Source organism: Castor canadensis, chromosome 6 (assembly GCF_047511655.1).
Source record: "Castor canadensis chromosome 6, mCasCan1.hap1v2, whole genome shotgun sequence".
NCBI classification, from domain to species: Eukaryota; Metazoa; Chordata; class Mammalia; order Rodentia; family Castoridae; genus Castor; species Castor canadensis.
The window spans coordinates 11,311,557-11,335,482 of record NC_133391.1 but is presented as its reverse complement, the minus strand read 5'-3'; the positions used below and the strand labels follow the sequence as shown (position 1 = coordinate 11,335,482).

General features: G+C 50.0%; 1 protein-coding gene across 2 annotated transcripts; it reads left to right on the top strand.

Moving 5' to 3' along the window:
- Positions 1 to 1,190: 1,190 nt before the first annotated feature.
- On the top strand, positions 1,191 to 20,363 carry Rhbdd2 (rhomboid domain containing 2). Of its 2 annotated transcripts, XM_074075702.1 has the most exons (5): positions 1,191 to 1,443; positions 4,093 to 4,500; positions 10,827 to 10,977; positions 13,954 to 14,189; positions 20,116 to 20,363. In XM_074075702.1, the coding sequence occupies exons 1-5, from the start codon at positions 1,254 to 1,256 to the stop codon at positions 20,154 to 20,156; spliced, it is 1,026 nt and encodes a 341-aa protein (XP_073931803.1). In that variant the 5' UTR covers positions 1,191 to 1,253; the 3' UTR covers positions 20,157 to 20,363. The 2 variants fall into 2 exon arrangements, with proteins under 2 accessions (XP_073931803.1, XP_020017453.2); XM_020161864.2 differs by lacking the exon at positions 20,116 to 20,363 and having other exon boundaries at positions 1,192 to 1,443; positions 13,954 to 14,807.
- The last annotated feature ends 3,563 nt before the right edge of the window (positions 20,364 to 23,926 follow it).

Here is a 23,926-nt window from a genome sequence, read left to right as displayed (position 1 = left end):
GAAAACACTGGCTCTTCACTCAGGACTGCAGATGTCCAGGGTGACTGGAGTGGGATAAAAAGTCCTGGTACCTCTGTTTTCACATTCTGTCTTGTCACCTTTGTGGTCTCAACCTTTGGGTCAGATCCTACTCAGTTCTGCAGTGAGATGTGTTGATCATTCAAGACCAAAAATACCAGAGCACGAAAGGAATGAAAAGAGGGGAACCCCCAAATTCCTGGAAGATCTGATCTCTGCCTATTCCCAGAAAACACATGAATTCCTCCTGTTATTAGACTCTCTCTCTCTCTCTCTTTCATTATTTCTGTCTAACTCTGTAACTCCTCAACTCCTTTGAGAAGTAGATTGGTGAGCACAGTTCTCACTTCTCCCTTCTTTGGCCACTGAATTCACTGAATTTCTTCTTTCTTCTCCCATCACTCCATCTCTGCGTCATTGGTCTTATCAAGTGACAGAAGCATTGGACCTTTTGTCCCATTGCATTTATTTTCCAGAAGTCTATGTGGGTTCCAGTCAAATGTAGCTACAAGGATTGGGTAGGGTATTTGGGGGAAATACTGAAAAGGGTAGAACCCTGGGACCCAGCACACCTGGATTTAAATCCCAGCCCTCTCGCTTCCCACTGGTGACCTTGGCCAAGTCCTTACCTGCTTGAGTGTCTGTCATTGGATACTTTAGATGCCCACCTGGAAGAGCTGTTCTCTGTCAAAAGCACTTTTCAAACTCAAAGTGCTGGATTAGATCTTATTAAGGGGTTATAGTGTATTCCTAACTCTTCCATCAAGTCCCTCTCCTTCTTCCGCCCTTTTTTCTCCCATCTATACACGGAAGGTGTCCTCTGCTAGTCTCTTGACCAATTCCAGGCGCTACAGCGGGAGGACCCGAGTTTTAATCCTACCTTTGCCATTTAGTTGTAGGGACTCTCCCAGACCTTTGGCATAATGGGGATAAATAGATAAGCGGGGTGTGGTGTGAAGGGGCTCTGTGGGCCGTTACAGCGAATATAAGGAAATCAAAGCCGCAGCTGCGTGAGAAAAAATCGACACATTGAATTTACAGCGGTCCCAGCCGAAATGAGAGGACCACAACTCCCGGCATCCCCCGCGCCGGAAGGGATAGCTCGCGCCACCGGATTGGACGCTCAGAGTAGGGGCGGGGCCTCTGGAGACGAGACTTCCTGCCGGCACCTCTGTTGTTGCCCTGGGAGACCGCCGCGGAAAGGCGGAAGGAGCCGAGGACTGGCGAGCGCGGGAATGCCAGCGGCCATGGCAGCCTCGGGACCCAGGTGTCGCAGCTGGTGCTTGCGTCCCGAGGTGCCATCCGCCACCTTCTTCACGGCGCTGCTGTCGCTGCTGGTGTCTGGACCCCGCCTGTTCCTGCTGCAGCCGCCCCTGGCGCCCTCGGGGCTCTCGCTGCGGTCCGAGGCCCTGCGCAACTGGCAAGGTGAGCAGGGGCGGAACCAGGATGGCGCCCTGAGCTGCTGCTTCTTGCGACTCCCGGGGTTCTAGGCTCCCCGGCCAGCCTCGCCCCCCCACCTCCGTGCATCTTCCCCACCTGAGATCCAGACCCCCCATATTCCACGTCGCCCCAGAACCTCGTCCTCTCTGTAATCCCTTTCCTAACCCGAATCTGCTCCCTCCCCTGTCCTAGCTCATATCCACACCCACGTCTGCGCAAGGCCTAAGCCCCACGCAGAGCAGATCTGTCTCTCACGTTCCTCGTGAAACAGAACTCTGGTGCCACCCCTTGTCAGTGTCCTGTCCTTCTGAGGTTTGGAATTTCTTCTGCTTTTGTATCATAATCCTGACTGCAGTTCCAGCTCATAGAAGGGGAGAGGAAGGGGTAATGGCCTCTGGTGCCTTTGGACACGTGTTTGTTCTCTCAGGGGGAAAAGAAATTTTGCAAATCAATTAAGTATAAACATCCATTTATAAAAGACATTGCTGCTTCTTCCTCGTCCTTTGCAAGGGAGGAATGTGGAAAGTGTGTATTGCTCTTGCTGTTTTGCAAAGCATGCTCCCATGCATTAATTTTCACTTAATTCTCACAGCGATCCCATGACACAGCCTGTATTAAATTGCCCAGTATTTACACGAGATTGAGGCTAAATGCAGAGAGTCGCAGAGCTATTAAATCATACAATTGAGATGGGAACCCAGCTTTTTGTTTTTATTGGGTGATATTTTGGAATTAGAGCCATGGGTTATTATAATCACCCCCAAATCTCAGAAACATCCCTCTAGAATCTTTTCACCTTTATACTTGGAATTTCAGTCTTGGAAGTACTCAACAAATAATGACGTACTCTTCAGATAATGAAGCCTTCTGGACACAGCCTGGCTGAGGTATATGGTTCTTATATAGCCGGTTTCCTTGCTAAATCTAAAAGTTCCCCCACGCTGTAGAAACACAGCACTCCTCCCCCAAATAGAGCAAAGTGGCAGCCTACACTGAACCTCCTTTTTGTCTTCAGTTCACAGTGTCCCTGGGTGTGGGGTTCAGGGACATGGGAACATTTATTATATTAGAGACCTTTGAAGGCTTCAAATTTAACCCTGTTAGGAAACTGAAGCCGAGAGGATTTGAACTTGACTGAGTTCAGCCAGCTTGGTTGTGATAGAGCCAAGATTCTGTCCCAAGTCTTAGACTTCAAAGTCCAGTATGACTGCCACTTCCTCTATCTCCCTCCTTCAGTTTAGTATTTAGTGCTTCTGGTCTGCAGAGATATAAAGAACATTAGAAATAACCACATTTAGAAAAATAGCAGTGCATGCCAGGCATGGTGACTCACACTTATAATCCTGTCTACTCAGGAGGCAGAGATTGGGAGGATGGAGGTTCTAGGCCAGCCCAAGCTTGAAAGTTCAGTTAAGACCACATTTTCAACCAGTAAAAAGCTGGGTGTGATAGCACACACTCTAAGTGTATATAGGAGGATCGAGGTCCAGGCTGGCCCAAGCATAAACAATTCCCAGTTCAAAAAATAACTAAAAACAACTAGGTGCTGGTGCTCACGCCTGTAATCCTAGCAACTCAGGAGGCTGAGATCAGGAGTACCGTGGTTTGAAGCCAGCCTGGGTAAATAGTTTACGTGATCTTATCTCCAAAAAAATCCATCACAAGAAAGGGCTAGTAGAAGGCTGGAGGTTTGGCTCAATCAGGAGAGCACCTGCCTTGTAAACATGAAGCCCTGGGTTCAAACCCCAGTACAGGAAAAAGAAAAAGATGGGGTGGGGGGTCTAGTAGAGTGGCTCAAGGGGGAGGCCCTGAATTCAAACCCCAGTATCACAAAAACAAGTAAATAAATAAAGCAAAAAGGGCTGGAAGCATGACTCAAGCTCGAGGCCCTGAGTTCAAACCCAAGTACCACCAAAAAAATAAATAAATAAAATAACTAAATCAAAAAGGGCTGGAAGCGTGGCTTTAGGGGTAGAGCACCCACCTGCCAGGCACAAGGCCCTGAGTTCAAACCCCAGTACTGCAAAAAGAAAAAAAAGTACAAATCTTTGCTGTGTTATTACACATTAAGCTCGGCCCTACCTGTAAGTCTGGATAAGCACGTTAAAGGAAAACTTCTGATTTCTATATTATTAATGATAGCTTTCTAATCCTGATAGCTGCAAAGTAATTTATGGTCCCTTTTTCTTCCCCTGCACAGCCTCTGTGGAAGGTCAGGATTACAGCTGAGGCGGCCGCACACAGTACTAAGGGACACCCACTCAATCCACCCTGAAGCTGTTACAATTAATTAACCCTCAAACTGCCAGGTGAGGTAGGTCAGCATTAAAAACCTAAAAAAAAGGATGATAAAATACTTCAGTGAATCAGAGACTACTCCATGCTAGAAAGCATCTCGTTCACATGGAAATGGGTCACTGATAAGACTTGGGAAAAAGCAGGCACTAGCTGTTCTTTCACGCCTGTCTCCTGAGTGTTAGGTTCTCCATCGTTGCCCCTCTGCTGATTTCCTGAGTTTTGGTGGCTGTCAGTTCTCTGTCATGGGCTGCTTTCCCTTTCTTAGGTGGCTTATAACCTGGCTTTCCCTGCTCAGAGCAAGCCACCCTCAGGCCGCTAATCCATATCCGTGTTTAGTTTACAGGCTGGTGACCTACATCTTTGTCTACGAGAACCCGGTGTCCCTGCTCTGTGGCGCACTCATTATCTGGCATTTTGCGGGCAACTTCGAGCGAACTGTGGGCACTGTCCGCCACTGTTTCTTCACCTTGATCTTCGCTGTCTTCTCCGCCATCATCTTCCTGTCGTTGGAGGCCGTGTCATCACTGTCAAAGCTGGGGGAAGTGGAGGATGCCAGAGGTTTCACACCGGTGGCCTTCGCCATGCTGGGAGTCACCTCGGTCCGCTCTCGGATGAGACGGGCCCTGGTGTTTGGCGTGGTCGTGCCCTCAGTACTGGTGCCGTGGCTCCTGCTGGGTGCCTCTTGGCTCATTCCTCAGACCTCCTTCCTGAGTAACGTCTGTGGGCTTTTGATTGGACTAGCATGTATCCTTCCTGCAGGAGAACTAGCAGTGCCAGGGCAGAGGGACAACCCAGTTGGAGGGGAGGGTCTAGGTTGTCCACAATCTAGGCTCTAGTTTCAGCTTTGGCCAGCTCACCGCCCCTCTCTGGGCCAGAGGAAAACATCAACACAGTTGTCTTTCTGTGCCAGCCTAGCATGGCCAGTTAGCTAAATATGCCTGCTTGATTTTTTCGTCTTGTAAACTGACATTTAAACCTATACTTCAAGAGGACAAGTCTGAGATATCCATAAGCTCGTGATGTCCATGAAAGGGATAGGAAACAATTTGTTTTGTTTTTGATTGTTTATGGGGCTACAGATCAAATCCAAGGCCTCACATGGGCTAGACACACACTCCACCACAGGAGCTACACTTCTGCCCCCATATATGTGTATTACCATTTTTGTAACAGTAGAAAAAAGAAAGAAAGGCTAGGCTCTTACTACGTGGGTAGTTAAGAATTTAGGCTAAACTTCATAGCCTTTATAGTCTGGCAAAAATTGGGAAAAATTCTGAAGTGCAAAGTGAGGTTACTTTTTTAAACATCAGAACTCATGAGGTGGGTGTAGGACAGGATATGCTCCTCAAACCACTTAAATGTGTAGTGTGCAGGCTGGGTGCTGGTGCTCACACCTGTAATCCCAGCTACTGAGGAGGCAGAGATCAGGAGGATCGAGGTTTGAAGTCAGCCTAGGCAAATAGTTCATGAGACCCTATCTCAAGAAACCCTTTACAAAAAAGGGCTGGAGGAGTGGCTCAAGGTGTAGGCTCTGAGTTCAAGCCCTGGTACCACAAAAAAAAAAAATTGTGATATGCTATTAGGAGAATTGTGTATAAATACAGGTAACTGATAGTACAGGTCTTAATGCATAGTTGGATTTTGTTGGTTTTAAACCTTTATTTATTTTTATTTTTTCCCTGTGTTGCTGGGGGTAAAATCAGGGCCTCATATGTGCTAGGCAAACACTCAACCACTGAGCTGCACCCCAGCCCTTTTATCTTCTAATATAAAAATGTTAAATCTACAAACACTCCTATATTGCTCCTTTAGCTGCAGCACACAATCACGGATCATATTCCTGTCACCACTCAGTTAAAAATACCTCCTGGGCTGGGGATGTAAGCTCAGTGGTAAAGTGCTTTCCTAGCATATGGAAGAAATTCTTTTTTTTCTCTAGTTTCCCTTGGAATTTCTTCATTGATTCTGGGGTTATTTATAAGAACACTGTTTAGTTTTAAGTACTTGGTGATTTTTCCAGAAATCTTTCTCTTTTTTTTTTTTTTTTTTTTAACAGTTCTGGGGTTTGAACTCAGAGCCTCATACTTGCTAGGCAAGCCCTCTGCCACTTGAGCCACACCCCAGCCTTTTTGCTTTTGTTATTTTTTCTGATAGGGTCTCACATTTTTTGTCTGGGACCAGCCTCAGACTGTGATCCTCCTACCTATGCCTCCTGCATAGCTGGGGTGATAGACATGTACCACCACACCTGGGTTGTTTGTTGAAATGGGGTCTCACTAACTTTTTGCCCAGGCTGACCTTGCATTGTGGGCCTCCCAGTTTCTACCTCCTGAGTATCTGGAATTACATGTGTGAGCCACCAAGCCCAGCCCAGATTTCTTTTTATTATTGATTGCTAGTTTCATGTGGGCAGAGAACATTCTTTTAAATTGCTTCTGGCCCAACATTTGGTATATCTTGGTGATTGTTAACTCTGTTCTTAAAAAGAGTGTGGATTCTGAAGCTATTCTATATCTCAGGTTAAGATATTTGTGTCAGTGCTAGTGCAGTGGCTCAAGTTGTAGAGTACCTGCCAAGCAAGTGAGAGGCCCTAAATTCAATCCCCAATACTGCCAAAAGAAAGGAAAGGGAAGGAAAGAAAAGAAAAAGATATTTGTATTAAAGCTGGGCACTGGTGGCTCACAGCCATAATCCTAGCTACTTGGGAAGTGGGGATCAGGAGGATCAAAGTTTGAGTACAGCCCCATCAAAAAGTTCGAAAGACCCCATCTCAACCAGTAGCTGGGTGTGGAGGTGTGCATCTGTCATCCCAGCTATGTGGAAGGCTAAGAGTGAGAGGATTGCAGTTCAAGCCAGCCCAGGCAAAAAGTTTTGAGAGTTGTCTCAACAGAAAATGTTGGGCATTGTGGCACAAACTTGTCACCCAGGCTATGTAGGAAGATCGCAGTCCAAGCTGCCCTAGGCAAAAGGTGAGACCCTATCTCAAAAATAACCAGATCAAAAAGAACCGGGGCATGATTCAAGTGGTAGAGCACCTGCCTGGCAAGCACAAAGCCCTGAGTTCAAACTCCAGTGCCACCCCCCAAAGGAAAAAAAAAAAAATGTGTCATTCAGGCTCTTCTGTATCCTTTGGCTTGTTCTTTCATTTACTGGAAGAGCACTGTTAAAATTCCCATCTATAATTATCTGGTTTTTGCCTTTTAATTCTTCAGTTTTTGTTTCACACTTCAAGTACTGTTGTTGAATATATAAACATTTAGGATTATATGTCATCTCAAACTAAAGTTTGCGTTGTCTTCTATCAATATAGTTACTCCAGCTTTCTCCTTCCTTGCAGTTAGGCTCACATGGTATATATCTTCTCAGCCTTATTTTAAAAATCTGTCTGTGTTTTGATGTTGAAGTCCTGTTTCCTTTGGGTAGCATACAGTTAAGTTTCCAATCTGACAGTCTCTGTCTTTTAAATGGCATGTTTAGCCTATTTACATTTAGCATAATTTTTGCTGTGTATGGGCTTAAGTTTACAAGTAGACATTCACCCACTATTTGCCATTTTTAGTTCTGTTTCACATTTGTGTAGATCTAAGTTTTCACTTGGTATTAATTTCCTTTACCCTGAAGAAATTCTTTTAACATCTCTTGCACGGCAGGTGCACTGGTAACAGATTCTCTCAGCTTCTGATTGTCTGAAACTGCTTTCATTTCACTAAGTGTAGAATTCTGGCCTTCTCCAATCTCCCTGGACACTCCTCCCTCTTATAATTTTAAAGATGTCATTGCTCTATCATCTGGCCTGTATTGTTTCTGATGAGAAGTAAGTAATCATTTTGATTGTTCCTTTTGGTGTGACAGGTTGTCTTTTTCTATCTTTCATGATTTTTTTCCCTTATTGATTTTCAGCTGCTTCATTTTTTAAGCACACATTAATTGCACATAGTAATGGGGTTCAGTGTGATATTTCTGTACATGAATGTAGCGTGTGATGGTCAAATCCAGTCTCCCTTTTTCTGTCCTTCCCTCCTCGCCCCTCAGCTGTTTAATTCTGATATCCCTTCAGGTAGCTTTCTTTGTGTTTATCCTGCTTGGAGTTCATGGATTTTTAGATCTTTGAGTAGAATTTTCATCAAATCTGAAAAAAAATTATGGTCATTATTTATCTTCACATTTTTTCTTTTCCATCTTCTGTTCTAATTAAGCCTTCTAAATTAAGACGGCTTGGTATTGCTTGTGGGTCACTCAGGCTCTGTTCCTTTCTCCTTTTTGCCAGCCTTTTCTTCTTTTGCACTTGAGTTTGGATAGTTTCTATGGCCTGGCCTTCAAGTTCAATGATCTTCTGTAGTGTCTAGCCTGCTGATAACTGTTTCACATGTATATGTGTTTTCATTTAACATTTGTATTTCAACTCAAAAAGTCCATTTGATTTTTTTGGAGAAAGGGTTACACTGTGTAGCCCTCATTGGCTTTGAACTCTCAATCCTCTTCCCTCAGCCTCCCAAGTGCTGGGATTACAGGTGTATGCCACTATGCCCAGCTCCATCTGGTTTTGTTTTTACAGTTTTCTTTATTGAGGTTCTTTATTCCTTTATTGTGTTTATATTTTTATTTAAATGCTTACATATTTATAATAATTATGTTGAAATCCTTGTCTATTAATACGATCACCTCTGCCATGTGTGGATCTGATTTTCTCTTGATTTTCCTCCTCAATATCAGCTTCATTTTTGTGCTGCCTTATAGGTCTGGCAATTTTTGAATTTATGCTGGTCACAGTGAATGCTGTATAGTTGAATGCTGATTTTTGTTCTGATGGGCAGTGAACTTACTTGAATATCACTTAAAACTTGAGGGCTTCTGTAAGTCTTTTAGGCAGAATTAGAGCAGCCTTTATTCCGTGACGAGTTTAGCCTTACTTTTTTGGCAGTACTGGGGTTTGAACTCAGGGCCTCATGCTTGCTAGGCAGGCTCTGTACCACTTGACCCACTCCACCAGCTCTTAGCCTTACTTTTAAGCATTGTCTTTTCAGTGGCCTCTAGCGACCTGGGTGTTGGGTGAGATTGTGTCACTCTGGTTGGAACCCTACAGTGGATGAGCTCCAGGAGCTGGGATGCTCTCACTCCCCAGTGTGATTGCCACCCTTAGCTATCCCTGCTTGGCTGAGGAGACTTGTCCTGCACACCACACCTGAGCATTCAGCAGCAAACCCAGGGAGAGCCCTTCTCAGATCACCCCTCGTGACTCTGGGCATATCCAGCTCCCTCACCTTCCCCAACTCTTACCTGTCTCTGGCCCGGCTGCAATGCTGTGCTTGTGCTGTCTCATGCCTCCAGAAGAAAGCCAGCATGTTGTTGGGACTCACTTCCACAGCCTAGCAAGGCTTACTGGCCAGTCTGAAGACCGTTGCTTAACGTGCTGGTTCCTAGATACTTCCAATGCAAGGTCTAGTGTAGCCGTGTTACTTCAGCAGAGCCCAGAGCAGAAGAGGTTCTTGACATTCTTCCTAAACCAGCAGCCACAACAACTTTTGACTCCTTCATAGCTTTGCTTATTGCTTGGAATCCTTCCTAGGAACATGCAAGGGCAGTTTTAGTCACCACAATAACTAGGGACAACTGCCATTAGTGGCCAGAAGCAAGGTTCTAAGCATCCTGAGTGGGATGGTGCAGCCTAGCAATGAATCATCTTATTTAAATGCCAGTTGCAGACCAGGCATGGTGGTGTGCTCCTGTAATCCCAGCCATTAGAAGGCAGGGATAGGAAGATTGAGGTTTGAGGCCAGACCAGGCAAAAAATTAGTGAGACCCTATCTCAAGAGCTGCATGTGGTGATGTGTACCTTTAATCTTAGCTGTCAAGAGGCTGACATAAGAGAATTGTGGTCCAAGGCCAGTCTGGGCAAAAGTGTATGACCCTGTGTGATAAATAAAATAAAGCAAGAGGACTTGGGGCAGGGCTCAGGCCCTGGGTTTGGTTCCCAGTACTTGACCCCCGGAGAAAAGAGCCCCACCTCAAGGAGCACATTCCTCAGGGGCACTTCCCTGAGGCCTGTCTTCAGCATTCCCCTTTCTCCTGTGTGTTGCTTCTCACGATGTGGGGTTCAGCCTTCATGTCACTTCTTAGGGAGAGCCTTATCCACTCTAGTGAGGTCAGTCCCCACCGTACTCTTAGCAGCACCTACTACCCCAGTTACTTAATCCTTGTCTGGTGTCCCTAACCCAAAAATCTGAAATCCAAAATTCAAAACTTTTTAAGCACCAACATGGCAAGTGACTTGGCTGTGTTCTCATGCCTGTAATCCTAGCTACTTGGGAGGCTGAGATAGGAAGGATCACATTTCGATACCAGCCCAGGCAAATAGTCCATGAGACCCCATCTCTAAAATAACCAGAGCAAAATGGACTGGAGGTGTGGCTCAAGTGGTAGAGCACTTGCTTTGCAAGTGAGAATCCCTGAGTTCAAATCCCAGTCCACACCTGACCTCATTTGATGGGTTGCAGGCAAACAGATGCAATAAAAATGTCTTTGAACATTTTTCTGAAACAGAAATGAATTTTGTGTTTAGCCTTAGGTCCCATCTGCCAGATACCTCATTATATATGTGCAGATATTCCAAAGTCCAGACGAACCCCACTTTGCCCCAACTCTTTCAGATGAGGGATACTCAGCCCCTACTGATAGCTCTTTTTGCCCAGGCATACAATAGATTGTTACTAGGTGTTCACTGGCAGGTGTGAGTAAGCGATGCTGAGTCTTTGTGGCTATGAAGGCTGAGCAGGCTAGGTGACCAGGATGCTGATGAGTGACTGAGGGTGGTAACATGGGCAAAATGCCTTTTGGGGGATATCAGGACAGCCTTGTACCATCACACAGTACAAGGTCAGGTGCATGCTGGCTTGCCACCTGGTTGGAAGGCTGGGGGTGAGGGAGTGTTAACACCCATCTGCCTGGCCCTGTTGAGGCCTTGTCCCCTTGAGGTGTACGAATGGGGAGTTTCCCCTCTGGGTCCCCTGTGCTGGGCACCATCGGCTCTCCTCCCTTGGGTGCCTCCCACTTTTCTTAACACGCCCACCCAGATGGCCTCACATACTGCTACTCCCTTGACCTCTCGGAGCGGGTGGCACTGAAGCTCGACCAGAAGTTCCCCTTCAGCCTCATGAGGAGGATACCCTTGTTCAAGTACATCTCTGGGTCCGCGGCGGAGAGGAGAGCAGCCCAGAGCCGGAAGTAAGTGGCTGAGCTACTCTGCGCCAGGGCCTCTGGAGGGTGTGAAGGAGCTGCAGGGGCACAGACTTAAAAATCTATGAGAGTTGGCTCAGGGGTTGTTTGGGAGAATGCTTGCCTAGCTGTGAGGCCTTGGCCTCCATCCCCTGGACCACAAAGAAAGACGTGTGTAGCTTGGTGCCAGTGGCTCACACTTGTAATCCCAGCTACTTGGTAGGCAGAGATCAGGAGGATCACATCACAGTTTGAAGCCAGCCCCAAGCAAATAGTTCACGAGATCCTATCTTGAAAAACCCTTCACAAAAGAAGGGCTGGTGGAGTGGCTCAAGTGGTAGAGCACCTGCCTGGCAAGCATGAGGCCTTGAGTTCAAACCCCAGTGCCACGATGAAAAAGAAAGACATGTGCATGCATGTTCTGCGAGCACTGGCTGCTGTCCTCCTGGGAAGAAGGGCTGAGCAGGAACAGCAAGGGGAAGGCCATGCGGAGGCTTGTGTAGAATCCTGAGTGATCGGGGTCACACTGGGCTGTGGCTTGTAACTGATGAAGGGTCAGACAGTCCACACGTAGAGTGGACACCAGCCAGGTGATATCCATATAGGTACAAGCCAGGACCTGAGCCACTCAGCAGGAGCCCAGGCTCCTTCACTCTCAGTTGGAAAGTGCTAGGCAAGCCACCAGGGCTCCTTGGGCCTTGCGCCTTCTGTACAGGGTGCCAAAGAGGACATGTGAGTATCCAGGCAACGGAGTGCGTCTCGCACTGCTAGTCCTCAGCCCCGTCCTATGTTCACGTCCCCCTGGCTTGGTGCCTGCGGAGACTGCACAGTGTAGGGCTTGCCTTTCCTCACGTTCCCTCCAGAAGGACCTGGCAGCAAGTCGGGGTGCTATCAGTGTTCTCTCTGCCCCCGTGCACACAGGTGCTGAACCAGAAGCTTCTGGGAGCCATTCCAGGAGGCCGATGCACCCAGCCTTTCGGGAGCTTTTGCGGGAGCTTTTGCGCATGTTTAAAGGCAGGGCGGAGGGCTGGGAACAGTACACACCTTTCCCCTGTGCTTTGGCCGAGAAGCCCTGGGGCCTGAAAGCCAGAGACTCTGGCATTTGGGGCGAGGTGTCCTATGGTCTCAGCTGGTGTTCTAGAATCCGGACAAGGCCTGGGGCCCAGCGTGCAGACTCCACCCTCGGCTGGTCACCAACCCCACCTCACATCCCCAGTGAATGGAGCCCGCCAGGGCCCCAGGAGAAAGTTCTCCCTTGCTGACTTACAAGGTCTTTCTGGAGCTGGGTCACCTAGTGCCAGGTCTGACCCGGCTACCCAGTGACAGGTACATGGGCCCTTTTGTTCCTTCGCCTGGGCTGCTACGGACTCCAGAACAGAACAGTACGTACTCAGGTGGCATGACAGTGGCTGTGGGTGTTACGACATGTGTTTATTTTGGTGGTGGGATGGTCATCTAGACTGTTTTGTCTCCTTGGTGCCTCTTGTTGAGAAATTGTTTTGATTTTTGTTTTTTTTTGCAGTCCTGGTGCACAAACCCAGGGCCTCACGTGGGTTAGGCACTGAGGCATGAGCCAGGCCCCCAACCCTTTGTTTGTATTTTGTTTTTGAGATAGGGTCTCATTACCTTTACCCAGACTAACTAAGAACTTGTATACCCGCTGCCCCCTGCCTCCCGAGTACCTGGATTACAGGTGGGCACCCCCACCCCCAGCCCAAGAAACTTATTTTTTTAATGCCATGGGAAGTGCACATGAAGTGCCCAGTACCTGGGGTTAAGCTCCCAAACTGAAAGGTCAGGTTTGCATTGAAATGTGTGCTGACCCAGTCACCCACCAAGGCATCTGTAGTATTGACATTGACTTGACGCACTTGGACCTTGACAAAACAGAGGACAAAACAGTGTGCATGTCATCTGTGCTGGACTTGTCGTTGTTGTTTAGCGGTTTTATTTGTTTGGTGGGACTGGGACTCTGTTCTACCACTTGAGCCATACCTCCAGTTCATTTTGCTTTGGTTATTTTGTGTATTTTATTTTATTTATTTATTTTTTTTTTTTTTTTGCAGTACTGGGGTTTGAACTCAGGCCCTACCTAAACCTTGAGCCACTCTACTAGCCCTATTTTTGTGAAGGTTTTTTTTTTTTTTCAAGATAGGGTCTCTCAAACTATGTGGCAGGCTGGCTTCGATCCTCAGTCCTCCTGATCTCTGCCTCCTGAGTAGCTAGGATTATAGGTGTGAACCACTGGTGCCTGGCATTCCAGTTATTTTGGAGATGGGGGTCTTCTTGAACTATTTGTCCAGGCTGGCCTTGAACCACAATCCTCCAGAGCTCAGCCTTCCAAGTAGCTAGGATTATAGACATGAGTCACTGGTCTCTGGCTTTTTGTTGTTTGAGACAGGGTCTTGCCATGTGACCCAGGCTGGCCTGGAAGTGATGATCCTCCTACCTTAGTCTCCTTGGTGCTAGGATTACAGATGTACATCACCATGCCTGGCCATGATGGGGTCTTTAACTTCAGCACAGGAGGTTCCCCATCTGTCACACTAGCTCCTACCAGCCAGGGGATGTTCACGCCTGAGCCACAGGTAGAAAGTTTCAGCAGTTGCTGTGGCACAAACCTTGCTTTGCTCCAAGCCATTCTCTTTGGGTGCAATGGCTGAGCCAGTCACAGTGCGTGTGCTGCCTGTCATGACCTGGTCCCAAGCCTTTACCTCCTTGGTGAGTTGTGAGAAGGCCACACAACTGCTCGTGCTCACACTGGTGAGTGTCCCTTGGTGCCAGTGGCTTGTCCTCTGGGCGTCTGTTTTCTGATCAGTTTGGGCCATCTTTCTTCTCACAGGGAAGCCAGAGCTGTGACTGGAAGTGTCCAAAGCAACCGCAGTAAGAGCTGGGCCACAGCCCCACCACGCTCCGCTGAGGAGTGACAGGGTGTACCTTGTCACTTCTAGCGGACTGACTGTTTTCTCTCTTGTTCCATTCCAGGCTGAACCCTGCACCTGGCTCCTACCCCACCCAGAGCTGCCACCCTCACCTGTCCCCAAGCTACCCTGTCACCCAGATGCAGCATGCCAGCGGCCAGAAGCTAGCCTCCTGGCCAGCCTGCGCTCCTGGCCACACGCCAAGCCTGCCTCCATACCAGCCTGCCTCCGGCCTCTGTTACGTGCAGAACCATTTCGGTCCGAACCCTAACTCCTCCAGTGTGTACCCAGCTTCCGCAGGTACTTCCCAGGGGGTGCAGACCCCGGCCCCCGTCAGCTACCCTGGCACAGTACATTCCGGGGTGTCTGGCACCCCAGGGGCTTCAAGCTCCAAGGAGTCCTCCAGGGTCCCCATGCCCTGAGGGAGTCTCTGGGGAAGGCGTCGCACACCTTGGTCTCCCAAGGAACGTCCTGTCTGAGCAAGGATTCTGTTGACAAGATTTATTTATTTAACACCTGTGTGCCAGGCTCTGTTGAGATTTGGATTACTGTCCCTGTTGCCACCTTATTTTTGCTCACATACAGTTTATTGGCCCAGTTTTCAGATATGAAAAGTGAGACACTCAGATGACATGCCGTATCGAGGCTGTGACAGCACAGCTGGGCTCATTAGCTCCAAGCCTGGATCCTCCCAGGACATGGGAGGGAAGGGCAGGGTTGTCGGTGGCTGCTGATGGCTCTTGCTGGGCCCACCCTTCCTTCCTGTCTTGGTTTTGTAGTGTCCGTGTGTCCCTGTGCAGTGAGTCTCGCTGCAGCTGTCCCCATGTCAACTCTCCTGTCTGGCTGTGGTGACCTGCAGCTGTATCTGGTGGGCCACTGTGTCAGTTACCTTGTATAAAGAACCAGCCTCCAACCTGCCCACAGCGTATGACTTTTTTGTGATCTGCCTGGGGAAGACAGCATGGAGATTTGAATATTGGCAACGAATGGTGTGCTGGCAAAGAGGTGAGAGGGACCAGGATCGCATCAGGCCAACAGCCCATGCCTGGTGAATCAAGAGTGAGGTCCTAGCTGGGCATCAGTGGCTCACACCTGTAATCCCAGCTACTCAGGAGGCAGAGATCAGGAGGATCATGGTTTGAAGCCAGCCCAGATGAACAGTTCAAGAGGTCCTATCTTGAAAAAAGCCATCACAAAAAAGGACTGGTGGAATGGCTCAAGGTGTATGACCTGAGTTCAAACCCCAGTGCTGCAGAAAAAAAAAAAAAAGTGGGGACATGACGTGGGGAGAAAGTCGGGCAATCCAGGGATTGGCACAGCAGGAGGAGGAGTGGCCTGAGCTTGGGAGCTGGCACTGCCACAAGGGTTGTCAGCAGAACCATAGACCAGGAAGTGAAGTGGTGTCACTGGCAGTGAGAAGGAGGGAACAGAGCCCTGATTTCTCCACATGTTGACTGATCTGTCAGCCAGGTTGACCAGGAACTAATTAGCCGTGAGCCCAGGGGTGTTTTGGGTGGGAAAAGCCCCTTAGAAGCGGAGCAGGGCCCGGACTGAGGATACCTGACTGAGCTGACAGCTGTCATCTGGGCTCTGCCAGCAGGCCATCACAAAGGCATGCCAGCTGCATGGGGGTTCGTGATGCAACTCATGGCCTCCACTTCCAGGAGCCGTGAGGCTTTCTGAGACTCTAGATGTGTCAAGGTTGATGATACCTTACCCAACATATCCCTCCTGATGACAGGTATACCCAGGCAGCCTCTGAGGCCTGACCAGAAGCTGCTTAATGGGGTTAGGAGGCAGGGAATGATCAGGACACCTGACTTGGATTGGGCTCAAAGCCAAAGGAGCTGGGCGCCCAGGTGACAGCTGGGATTCATCTGAGGCACAGAGCGAGGCTGGCAGACCTGGGGCCTTTGACTCTGGCTGGCCGTACCCAGCACTTTCTCCGTAGTGACGCTTCCTGAGTACAGGCACATTCTTGAGACATTTTTCTTCCACACAGTCCTGGCCTGAATGGAAACAGATACAAAGGCACCTGCTCCTGATGTGGCAGGGTCATATTCCTGGTTTCTCTGGCCTTCCCACAGGGACCGTGACTGGAATGGTAGAAGCCATGGCCTTGAGGCTGTCCTCACAGATTCCCAGTAACAACTCTAGAGTCCTTGGGTCACTTGGCCCAGCTATGCTACCCACTCCTGGGCTTTACTGATGGGCTCAAGAAACGCAGATGAGTCGATCACTGCCAACAGCTGAGCTGGGCTCTGGCCCCGGCTACTCAGAGACTGGCTCCCCTCTGTCTCTGTCCCTTGGACTTTTCCTTGGGCAGCCTGGAGCCAGGTCAGAGTGGGACCATCTCTTGCCTCCACATGCATTCTAGAGGTCCTGGAGGGACTCCAACCCCCTCCCCCATTTGCCTGTCAGTGGTCCGTCCTGTGCCTGCAAACTGTCTCTGAATCTGTGTCCAGCCCCAGGCTGTGGCCATAAAGTTAAACTGTACATATACAGGAAGCCCCAGAATGGGACCTGCCACGCAATAAATGTTTGTCAAGCACACAAATGAATAGGTGACTCCTACCCTGAGCAGCTCAGTCTAGAGGGTCAGGCATGGTGATGCACATCTATAATCCGAGCCACACAGGAGGTAGAGGCAGAAGGATCACAGTCCAAGACTGGCCCAGTGCAAAGGAGTGATACCCTTTCTGAAAAATAACTACAGCCAAGAGGGCTGGGGGTGTGGCTCAAGTGATAGAGCACCTGCCTAGCAAGCTGAAAGTCTTGATTTCAATCCCCAGTACTGCTTTAAAAAAAAAAAAAATTGTCATACCATGTGCTGAGAAGCTCTGGTGGACCCTCGGGAACTGAGAGGAGCCAGGGTCAGTTGGGTGCTGAGGAGGACTTTACTGCTGTTTCGACATGAAAGAGATTCACACCTGCGTGCATGCCAGCACCCCAAAGCCTTCCAGCCATCTCCAGGAAAGGCAGGATTGCCTGGCCATGGAAGCCAGTTGTCCGTTTCTCCACTTCACCAGCTGGGGGCAGCAGAAAGGCAGAATAGCCCGATGCAGACTTCAGCTCTTCCCTGGGGCAGGCTGGGGCTACAGGGGAGAGAAGTAAAAGAAGTCGCTTGTGTAATCCAAGGACCTCAGGGCGGGAGGAAAGCAAATTTGCAGATACAGAGCCCCATATGGTCCACCCTGAGGTATCAGCCTTCATTCATGGGGTTTTTTTACTGGTTTTTTTTTGGTGGGACTGGGGTTTGAACTCATGGCTTTGCGCTTGCAAAGTGGGTGTTCTACCACTTGAGCCATACCTCCAGTCCATTTTACTCAGGTTATTTTGAAGATGAGGTCTCATGAATTATTTGCCCAAGCTGGCCTCCAACAATGATCCTCCCAATCTCAGCCTCCCAAGTAACTAGGATTAGAGGCAGGAGTCACTAGCACCTGGCTTCATTCATTCTTTCATTTAACAAATGCTTTTGGAGTTCCAGGACTAAGCTAAAAAAGTTCAGAAAGAGCATGACCCTGCCTGTGACACCCTCACAGGACAGGGGGAGCCACACAGGAGGGTCAGAGAGAGCTGGCCCAGGACTGTGTGAATGCAGCCAGCAGGGAAGCCATTCAGCAGGGAGGGACTTGGAACAGTGGCCCTGGGAGGGTGGGCAGGCAAGAGATGGCTGCAGTGGTCCAGACCACTGAGGGTGACCAGGCAGAAATGGAAACCTAAGGTATAAAGTGACAGCAGTCACAGGCTGTCCTCCATGCGCACTCAGGAGAGTGGGGTAGAGTTGGAGGCAGAGGCTCTGTAAGCATGAGGGTAGCTGTAAAGCTGGGTGCTGGGCGCTGGCTGGGGTTTCTGAGACCCACAGGGACACCTGAGTTCTAATAGGTCACTCTGCCTGGACATGCTGAACTGAAGCCTGGCTCCTGGGGGTACCTCACGCCTGCCACTCCAGGATGCAATTGGCCACCTGGGTTGTTTCTCCACTGTTTGTTTTTAAACTCAAGCTCCCTGCTCCTTTGGCCAAGAACCTCAAGAAAGGTCTCCAAAGCTCCAGCCCTGTGCCACAGCCAAGTCTCATTGCATGCCGTCTGCCGTCTCCCTGATAGCGCTTGTGCTCCTCCTGGGGGGGCTCAGCTGCAGCCTCCAGGGGCAAAGGGGCAGAGGGGCCTCCTGGGATGGGAAATCAGCTTCTTGTCCATAGAGGTCACAGACCGGCCCTGGCTCCCCCAGGGCCCCGGGCAGTCAGAAACAGGACCCACAGTGCATGCATGCCGTGCACACATTCTGACCTCACAAACTGGCCCCACCTGCATACAGCATTCCAACAGGTAACTACCCACTCACAGAAATGCATGTGTCTGGTTAAAGCACACACACAGGTGTTCTTTACACACAGAGGGCGTGGACATACCCACCCTGCATACATACGCGTGTGTACAGATGTGCGTTCACAGGGAACAGAGTACTCAGGCAGGACCCTCTAACTTCCCCCTTCCTCCTCCTCCCATTCTCCTCACCTGACCCTGGCCACCTTCCCCAGTCTGGTCTCCCACCACTCTCTTCCCATGACACTAACTGCTCTAGAGTGAGCATGGCATCTTTGATAAGCAAGATAGCCTATCTTGATGACCAGAGTGTCATCATAGGAGTTTTTCATCATAAAATAGCAATGTTTTAAGGAAACGAGAAGACAACCAGGTGCGATGACACACGCCTGTAATTCTAGCACTGGAGAGGCTGAGACAGGAGACCAGCCTGGGATACAAAGGGAGACCCTGTCTCAAAAAGAGCAAAAAAGCTATTTATATTGACCCAAATATGAGTGGCCATGGTCTTGAACCCTGATTTAAGTTACCACGATGATAAATGTTCCCCTGTGAAAGAGATTACATAAACTTAATAGCTACAGAACAAAGGTCACAAATTAATACATTTATCAATTAATGGGAGCATCAGGGAGACCATTCTCATCACGGTGGGGAAATTTTTATAGGTCTCAGGGGTTGTCTTATAAAGAAGTTTTAGTTTTAGGGGTGGAGGCTAGAGGTCTGCTAAGCTAAGCAATACATTCCCAGGAAGCTGGGCATGGTGGTGCATGCCTGTAATTGCAGCACATAGGAGGCTAAGGCGGGAGGATCACAAGTTCGTGTCCAGCAGAGTGAGATCCTATCTCGAAAAGTAAAACAGCAACAACAACGAATTCCCAGAGTTTTACCTAATAGTCACAACGATGTTAAGGTCAGACACAGAGGGTGAAAAACAGTTCTTAAACTGTTCTCTGGCACTAAGTCGTCCCAGAGAATTTGGTCTCTTGCCCAGCAGTATTCTCTCTCTCCATGATCATGAGCTGTGTTCCACTCAGCCAGGCTGCAGGCTCTCCAACAACCTCAGCCCAGAGGTGACACTTCTCAAATGTGGACCCCTCAGACCAACCTCATACTGCACATGAGAACCCGAGGCCAGAGATGGGAAGCTACTTGACTAAGGTCACACCGTGAGCCTGTGACAGCCAGCACAGAACCCAGGTCTCCTGGTTCTGGTCCTGGTTGGTTGAGAGTCAGCTGGTTGACATCTGAAATTGAAGCCATATCCTAAGTTAAAAGATTTCTTGGGGGGTTGGGGTGGGCAGGGATGGTGATACACATATGTAATCCCAGCTACTCAGGAGGCAGAGGTAGGACCATCCCAGTTCTACACCAGGTGGAGCAAAAATTCGAGACCCTATCTGAAAAATATCTTAAAGTAAAAAGGGCTGGGAGTGTGGCTTAAGTGGTAGAGCGCCTGCCTGGCAAGCACAAGGCTCTAAGTTCAAACCCCATTGCCACCAAAACCTAAACAAAAAAACCCTCTATTTTCTTCCTGCACCCTGCTCTGTATTTGAACTCAGGGGCTACACCTTGAGCCACTCCACAAGCCCTATTTTATGATGGCTTTTTTTTTTCAAGAGAGGGTCTTATGTAACTATTTGCTCGGGCTGGCTTTGAACTGGTGTCCTCCTGATCTCTGCCTCCTGAGTAGCTGGGATTACAGGCGTGAGGCTGCTCCATATCTTAATGACTAAGAGTAGAATTAGTTAAAGTGCAGTGAGCCTTTCCCTATGTACTTCCTGTTCCCAGGCTGGAAGGAAAGGCAATGATTAAGAGGTAGGTGTCAGGAAGCATAAAGGTGATGCTAGCCAGACACACAGCCCTCAAAGGACAAGCCTGTGGATGCTTTTTCTCAGATTCCCATCCAGGACAATCGGTGGCCTCCAGACAGAAATAAGATGCACACACTCCAGGGTCCAGAGCGTGGCCATTTCTCAGAACTAACGGACCACCATGGCGCCTACCTGCCTGAGGCTGAGAAAACGTTCCCATAAAAGATGCTATGTGACCTTCTGGTGGCACCAGGCAAGATGGACATGGGCACGAACCATTCATCTCCCAGCATGCTGGCTCCTTGCTGATAAAACCTTGGCTTCTCCCATCACTCTGTCTCTTGAGTTATTACTGGCTGGCTTGGGTGACAGCAAAACTGATGGTTACATGGAGAGTGTCCCCTCCTGAGCCTGGATGGGCCCAAACCCTCCACCTGGTCAGCTACCCATCCCAGATTTTAGCTTCCATGGTGAGGACACAGTGTCCTGCACCTCACCTGCCTCTTCCCCATGGCTTCTACCCCTTGCCATTGGCAGTGTGTCATCCTGTTCTTATTGCTGCCCTGTCACCCTCACCTCCCTCCCTCTCTCCCTCTTCCTCCCTTTCTCCCTGTCCTTCCCTCTCTCTCTCTCCCACTCCCCTCCCTCCCTCCCTCCCTCTCTCTCCCCCTTCCCTCCCATCCTTTCTATCTCTCTTCCCCCTCTCTCTCCCTCCTTCCCTTCCTCTCTCCTCTCTCCCTCTCTCTTTCTCTCTCCCTCTGTCCTGTCCTCTCCTTCTCTCTCCCTCTCCCTCCCTCCACTTCTTCCTCTCTCCTCCTCTCCCTCTCTCCATCCACCCTTCCTCTCTCTATTCTCTCTTCCCCCTCCCTCCCTTCCTTTCTGTTTTTCTCCCCCTCTTTGTCTTTCCCTCCCTCCCTCCCTCTCCCCCCTCCTTCCCTTCCTTCCCCTCTCCCTCTCTTTCCCTCCTTCCACCTCTCCCTCTTTCCTCCCACCCTCCATCCCTTTCTCTCTCTCTGCCTCTGTCTGTCTGTCTCTCTCTCTCTCTCTCTCTCACACACACACACACACACACACACACACACACACACACAGCTTCACAGCTTTAAGGCCCAACTATACCTCTGCTCTTTGCATGAAACAATTCCCTGAAATCTCCCAGTTCTGGAGCAGGTGACTTGACACTCAGAAAGGGATCCTGGTTGCCAGCAGGAAGGAAGTGAGGCACATTTCCAAAGAGCAACAGGATGGAGTGCAAAGGGAGGAAAAGGAGGAACAGAGAGCCAGGCATAGCCGAGCACTACTGTAATCCCAGCACTCAGATGGAGGTCCAAACCTGGAGGAGCAAGTCCTGCTGAGGGGCCTCCGAGAAGAGCCTTGGATTGTTGGCCTCCTGGGGCAGTCTTTGTCCATTGCACTGCAAATCTTTGAGGACAGAGATCGTCCCTTGCTTGGGTGTTCAGTCCTGGAGCCTGGCAGGTTATTTACTGAATATCCTCGAAGCACTTACGGCCTTGTCACCATTCTGGGTGAGCAAGATGGCCAACTGCCTAGCTTGAAAGTAGAGAGCACACACAAGAGACAAGACAGACAGACGGGGGAGGCAAGTAGCCAAACCAGGAAAACATGAGGTTCGAGCTATGAGGCAAAATACCTACCTGGTGTGGTAAAATGAGCAGTCAGCCCAGTGCAGGCTGTCAAAACAAGGCAGTAGTGACACAGAGGGTGGCAACTGTCAATCCCCTGGTAGAGCAAGGCTTCCCTGACCTGTGGGGATCTGAAACAGCCATGAAAGAGGCAAGGCAAAGGGCATTGCAGGTGGCCGGGAGAACGGGAGCCTGAGCCATGCGGGAATGAGCTGAGCATGTTCTCGAACGAACACACACACGGAGTGGCTGGGGGAGAAAGACATGGGGGGAGGGTACATGCAGCAGGTGTTCTATAAATGCTCGTCCTGGACATTTCACAAGGGCAGCCTGGCTCTGGGAAGACAAACCCTTGCTCTGGACGTAGTGCTCTGTGCCTGGATGACCTGTCCATATGACCCACAAGGGACTCAGGGTCAAGGGTCAGAGTCCCGGCTGTGCCCTCTTTTACCCTCTCACTCATTCATTCACTCATCAAAACCCTGCTTTGTGCTGGCCTTATCCCAGGGGCTGTGGGCACAGACGACCAACACTTGGGCCCAGGACAAGATGACAGGAACCCAAGGTAATCCCAGAAGGCCCAGGTGCAGGAGAGACCTCTGCTCACAGCCTGTGACACACAGCAGAGAACACCCCACCCAACCCCTCACCCCGCAACCCCCAGGCAAGGGCTCAGGGGAGGTGACCATGAACTTGACCTGGAAAGCCAACCAGACCACCCTGAAATGGAATATGGAGAGGGTAGGCCAGGAGAGAGAATGTATGCTGGCAGCAGTTTGAACTGGACCCTGTGGGTGGCAGAGGGTGAGAAGACTTCTCTGTTTGTTCTACTGGACCCAAGACCTGAGCTGTGACTGTCCCTGAGTCTCCGTGACACATACAGCAGGTGTAACTGGCCCCTTGTAGCACTTAACCACTTTACCAAGGGGTGAGCCAGGCCTCTCTGTGTCTCCTGGCCAGCCATGTGACAGGCCACTCCTCCAACTGTGCCTGGCCAGGGGCATTCCTGTAGTTGGCGAGGCCTTTGTGGCTTCTGTTTATTCTTCCCTGTCCTCTCCACCCAAGTGTGGCCCAAAATCTGCTACCTCCCAAGGCTCCACGTGCACAGAAAGTTCCCTGCCGTCCTGCAGGGCAGGATGGAGCCCAGACAAAGAGAAAGAGGTCCTGCTCCAACTTCTCTAGGACCCCTCCAGGGGAGGATAGCTCTTTGCTGTCTTGGCCATAGGTGTCCCAAGCTTGAGTCTTTCCTGTCCTGGAAGGGAAGATGGCAGATGTGAGGAGGGAGGAGAGGGGGGCCTTTGGCAGGGGGTGAGGGGTGGGTAAAGGCCTAGTAACGAGAGCACACAGGAGCACAGCCAAGAGGGAATGAGTGTGTGCAAGGGTGTTTGCAGGCGGTGCATCACTGTGTGTGAATCAGTGTGAGGTGTTGGTGACAGTACAAGGGGCCTGACAAGTAGAACTACTTCCTGCAGAGAAGAAGGCGGTGGCCTGGGCCAGGGGTGCTCAGGGGAGGCCACAGGGACCCTGGTGCGGCCCTGAGAGGAAAGAAGGCCCTCCCAAGGCTGTTGTAGTCTGCAGGCCTTGTGCTGTGAAGACAGCCCTGGTCCCTGCCCAGGCTTCTCCAGGCAAGGGAGCCATGCCCCTCCTGGGGTCCAAAATCCCTCCTGGATGCTGGGAGTGGAACTATCTGCTCACGAGTCCAGCCTCCATCTCTGCGGTGCAGCCCCTGTCCTGAGGAAGAAACAGGACCTCCCTGCTGGTCAGGGTCCCCACCCTTCCTAAGAGTACCTTGGTGGCCATGCACCTGGGAGAGGCTCAGCTTTCCTGAGAACCAAGGGCTAGAGGCTCAGGTTGCAGTGGTGACAACTGGAAAGGGCCAGAGCTCAGGTTGCTGCTTGCCTTGGAAGCTCCAGGCCTCCTGGCTTAGGTGACAACTCAGCCCTTGCCAGCCTGGAAGCCTGCCCACCCCCTTCCCAGGCCTAGAAGGGGAAGTCCAAGAAGCTTCATTCTCCAGGGGTGGCCCTGCAGGGGTCCCTGCCCCCCACTTTACAGCTTATATAATGAGACTCAGGGAAGGAAGGGACTTAGGGTTTTTGGTGGTGTTTTGACGTAGGATCTCACTAGGTAACCCAAGCTGACCTCGAATTGAAGAACTTCCTGCCTCAGCCTCCTGAATACAGGGACTGCAGAAGGGTATCACCATGCCCGGCTCAGGGAAGAGCCTTGATCTAGGTCTGCAGCGCAGTGGTCCT

Bases quoted from the DNA above. Each gene is read 5' to 3' on its own strand.
- Rhbdd2 (XM_020161864.2), top strand. From the start codon at position 1,254: ATGCCAGCGGCCATGGCAGCCTCGGGACCCAGGTGTCGCAGCTGGTGC. The intron at 1,444-4,092 runs GTGAGCAGGGGC...ATCCGTGTTTAG, and splicing joins GGCCCTGCGCAACTGGCAAG to TTTACAGGCTGGTGACCTAC. The intron at 10,978-13,953 runs GTAAGTGGCTGA...GTTCCATTCCAG, and splicing joins AGAGCAGCCCAGAGCCGGAA to GCTGAACCCTGCACCTGGCT.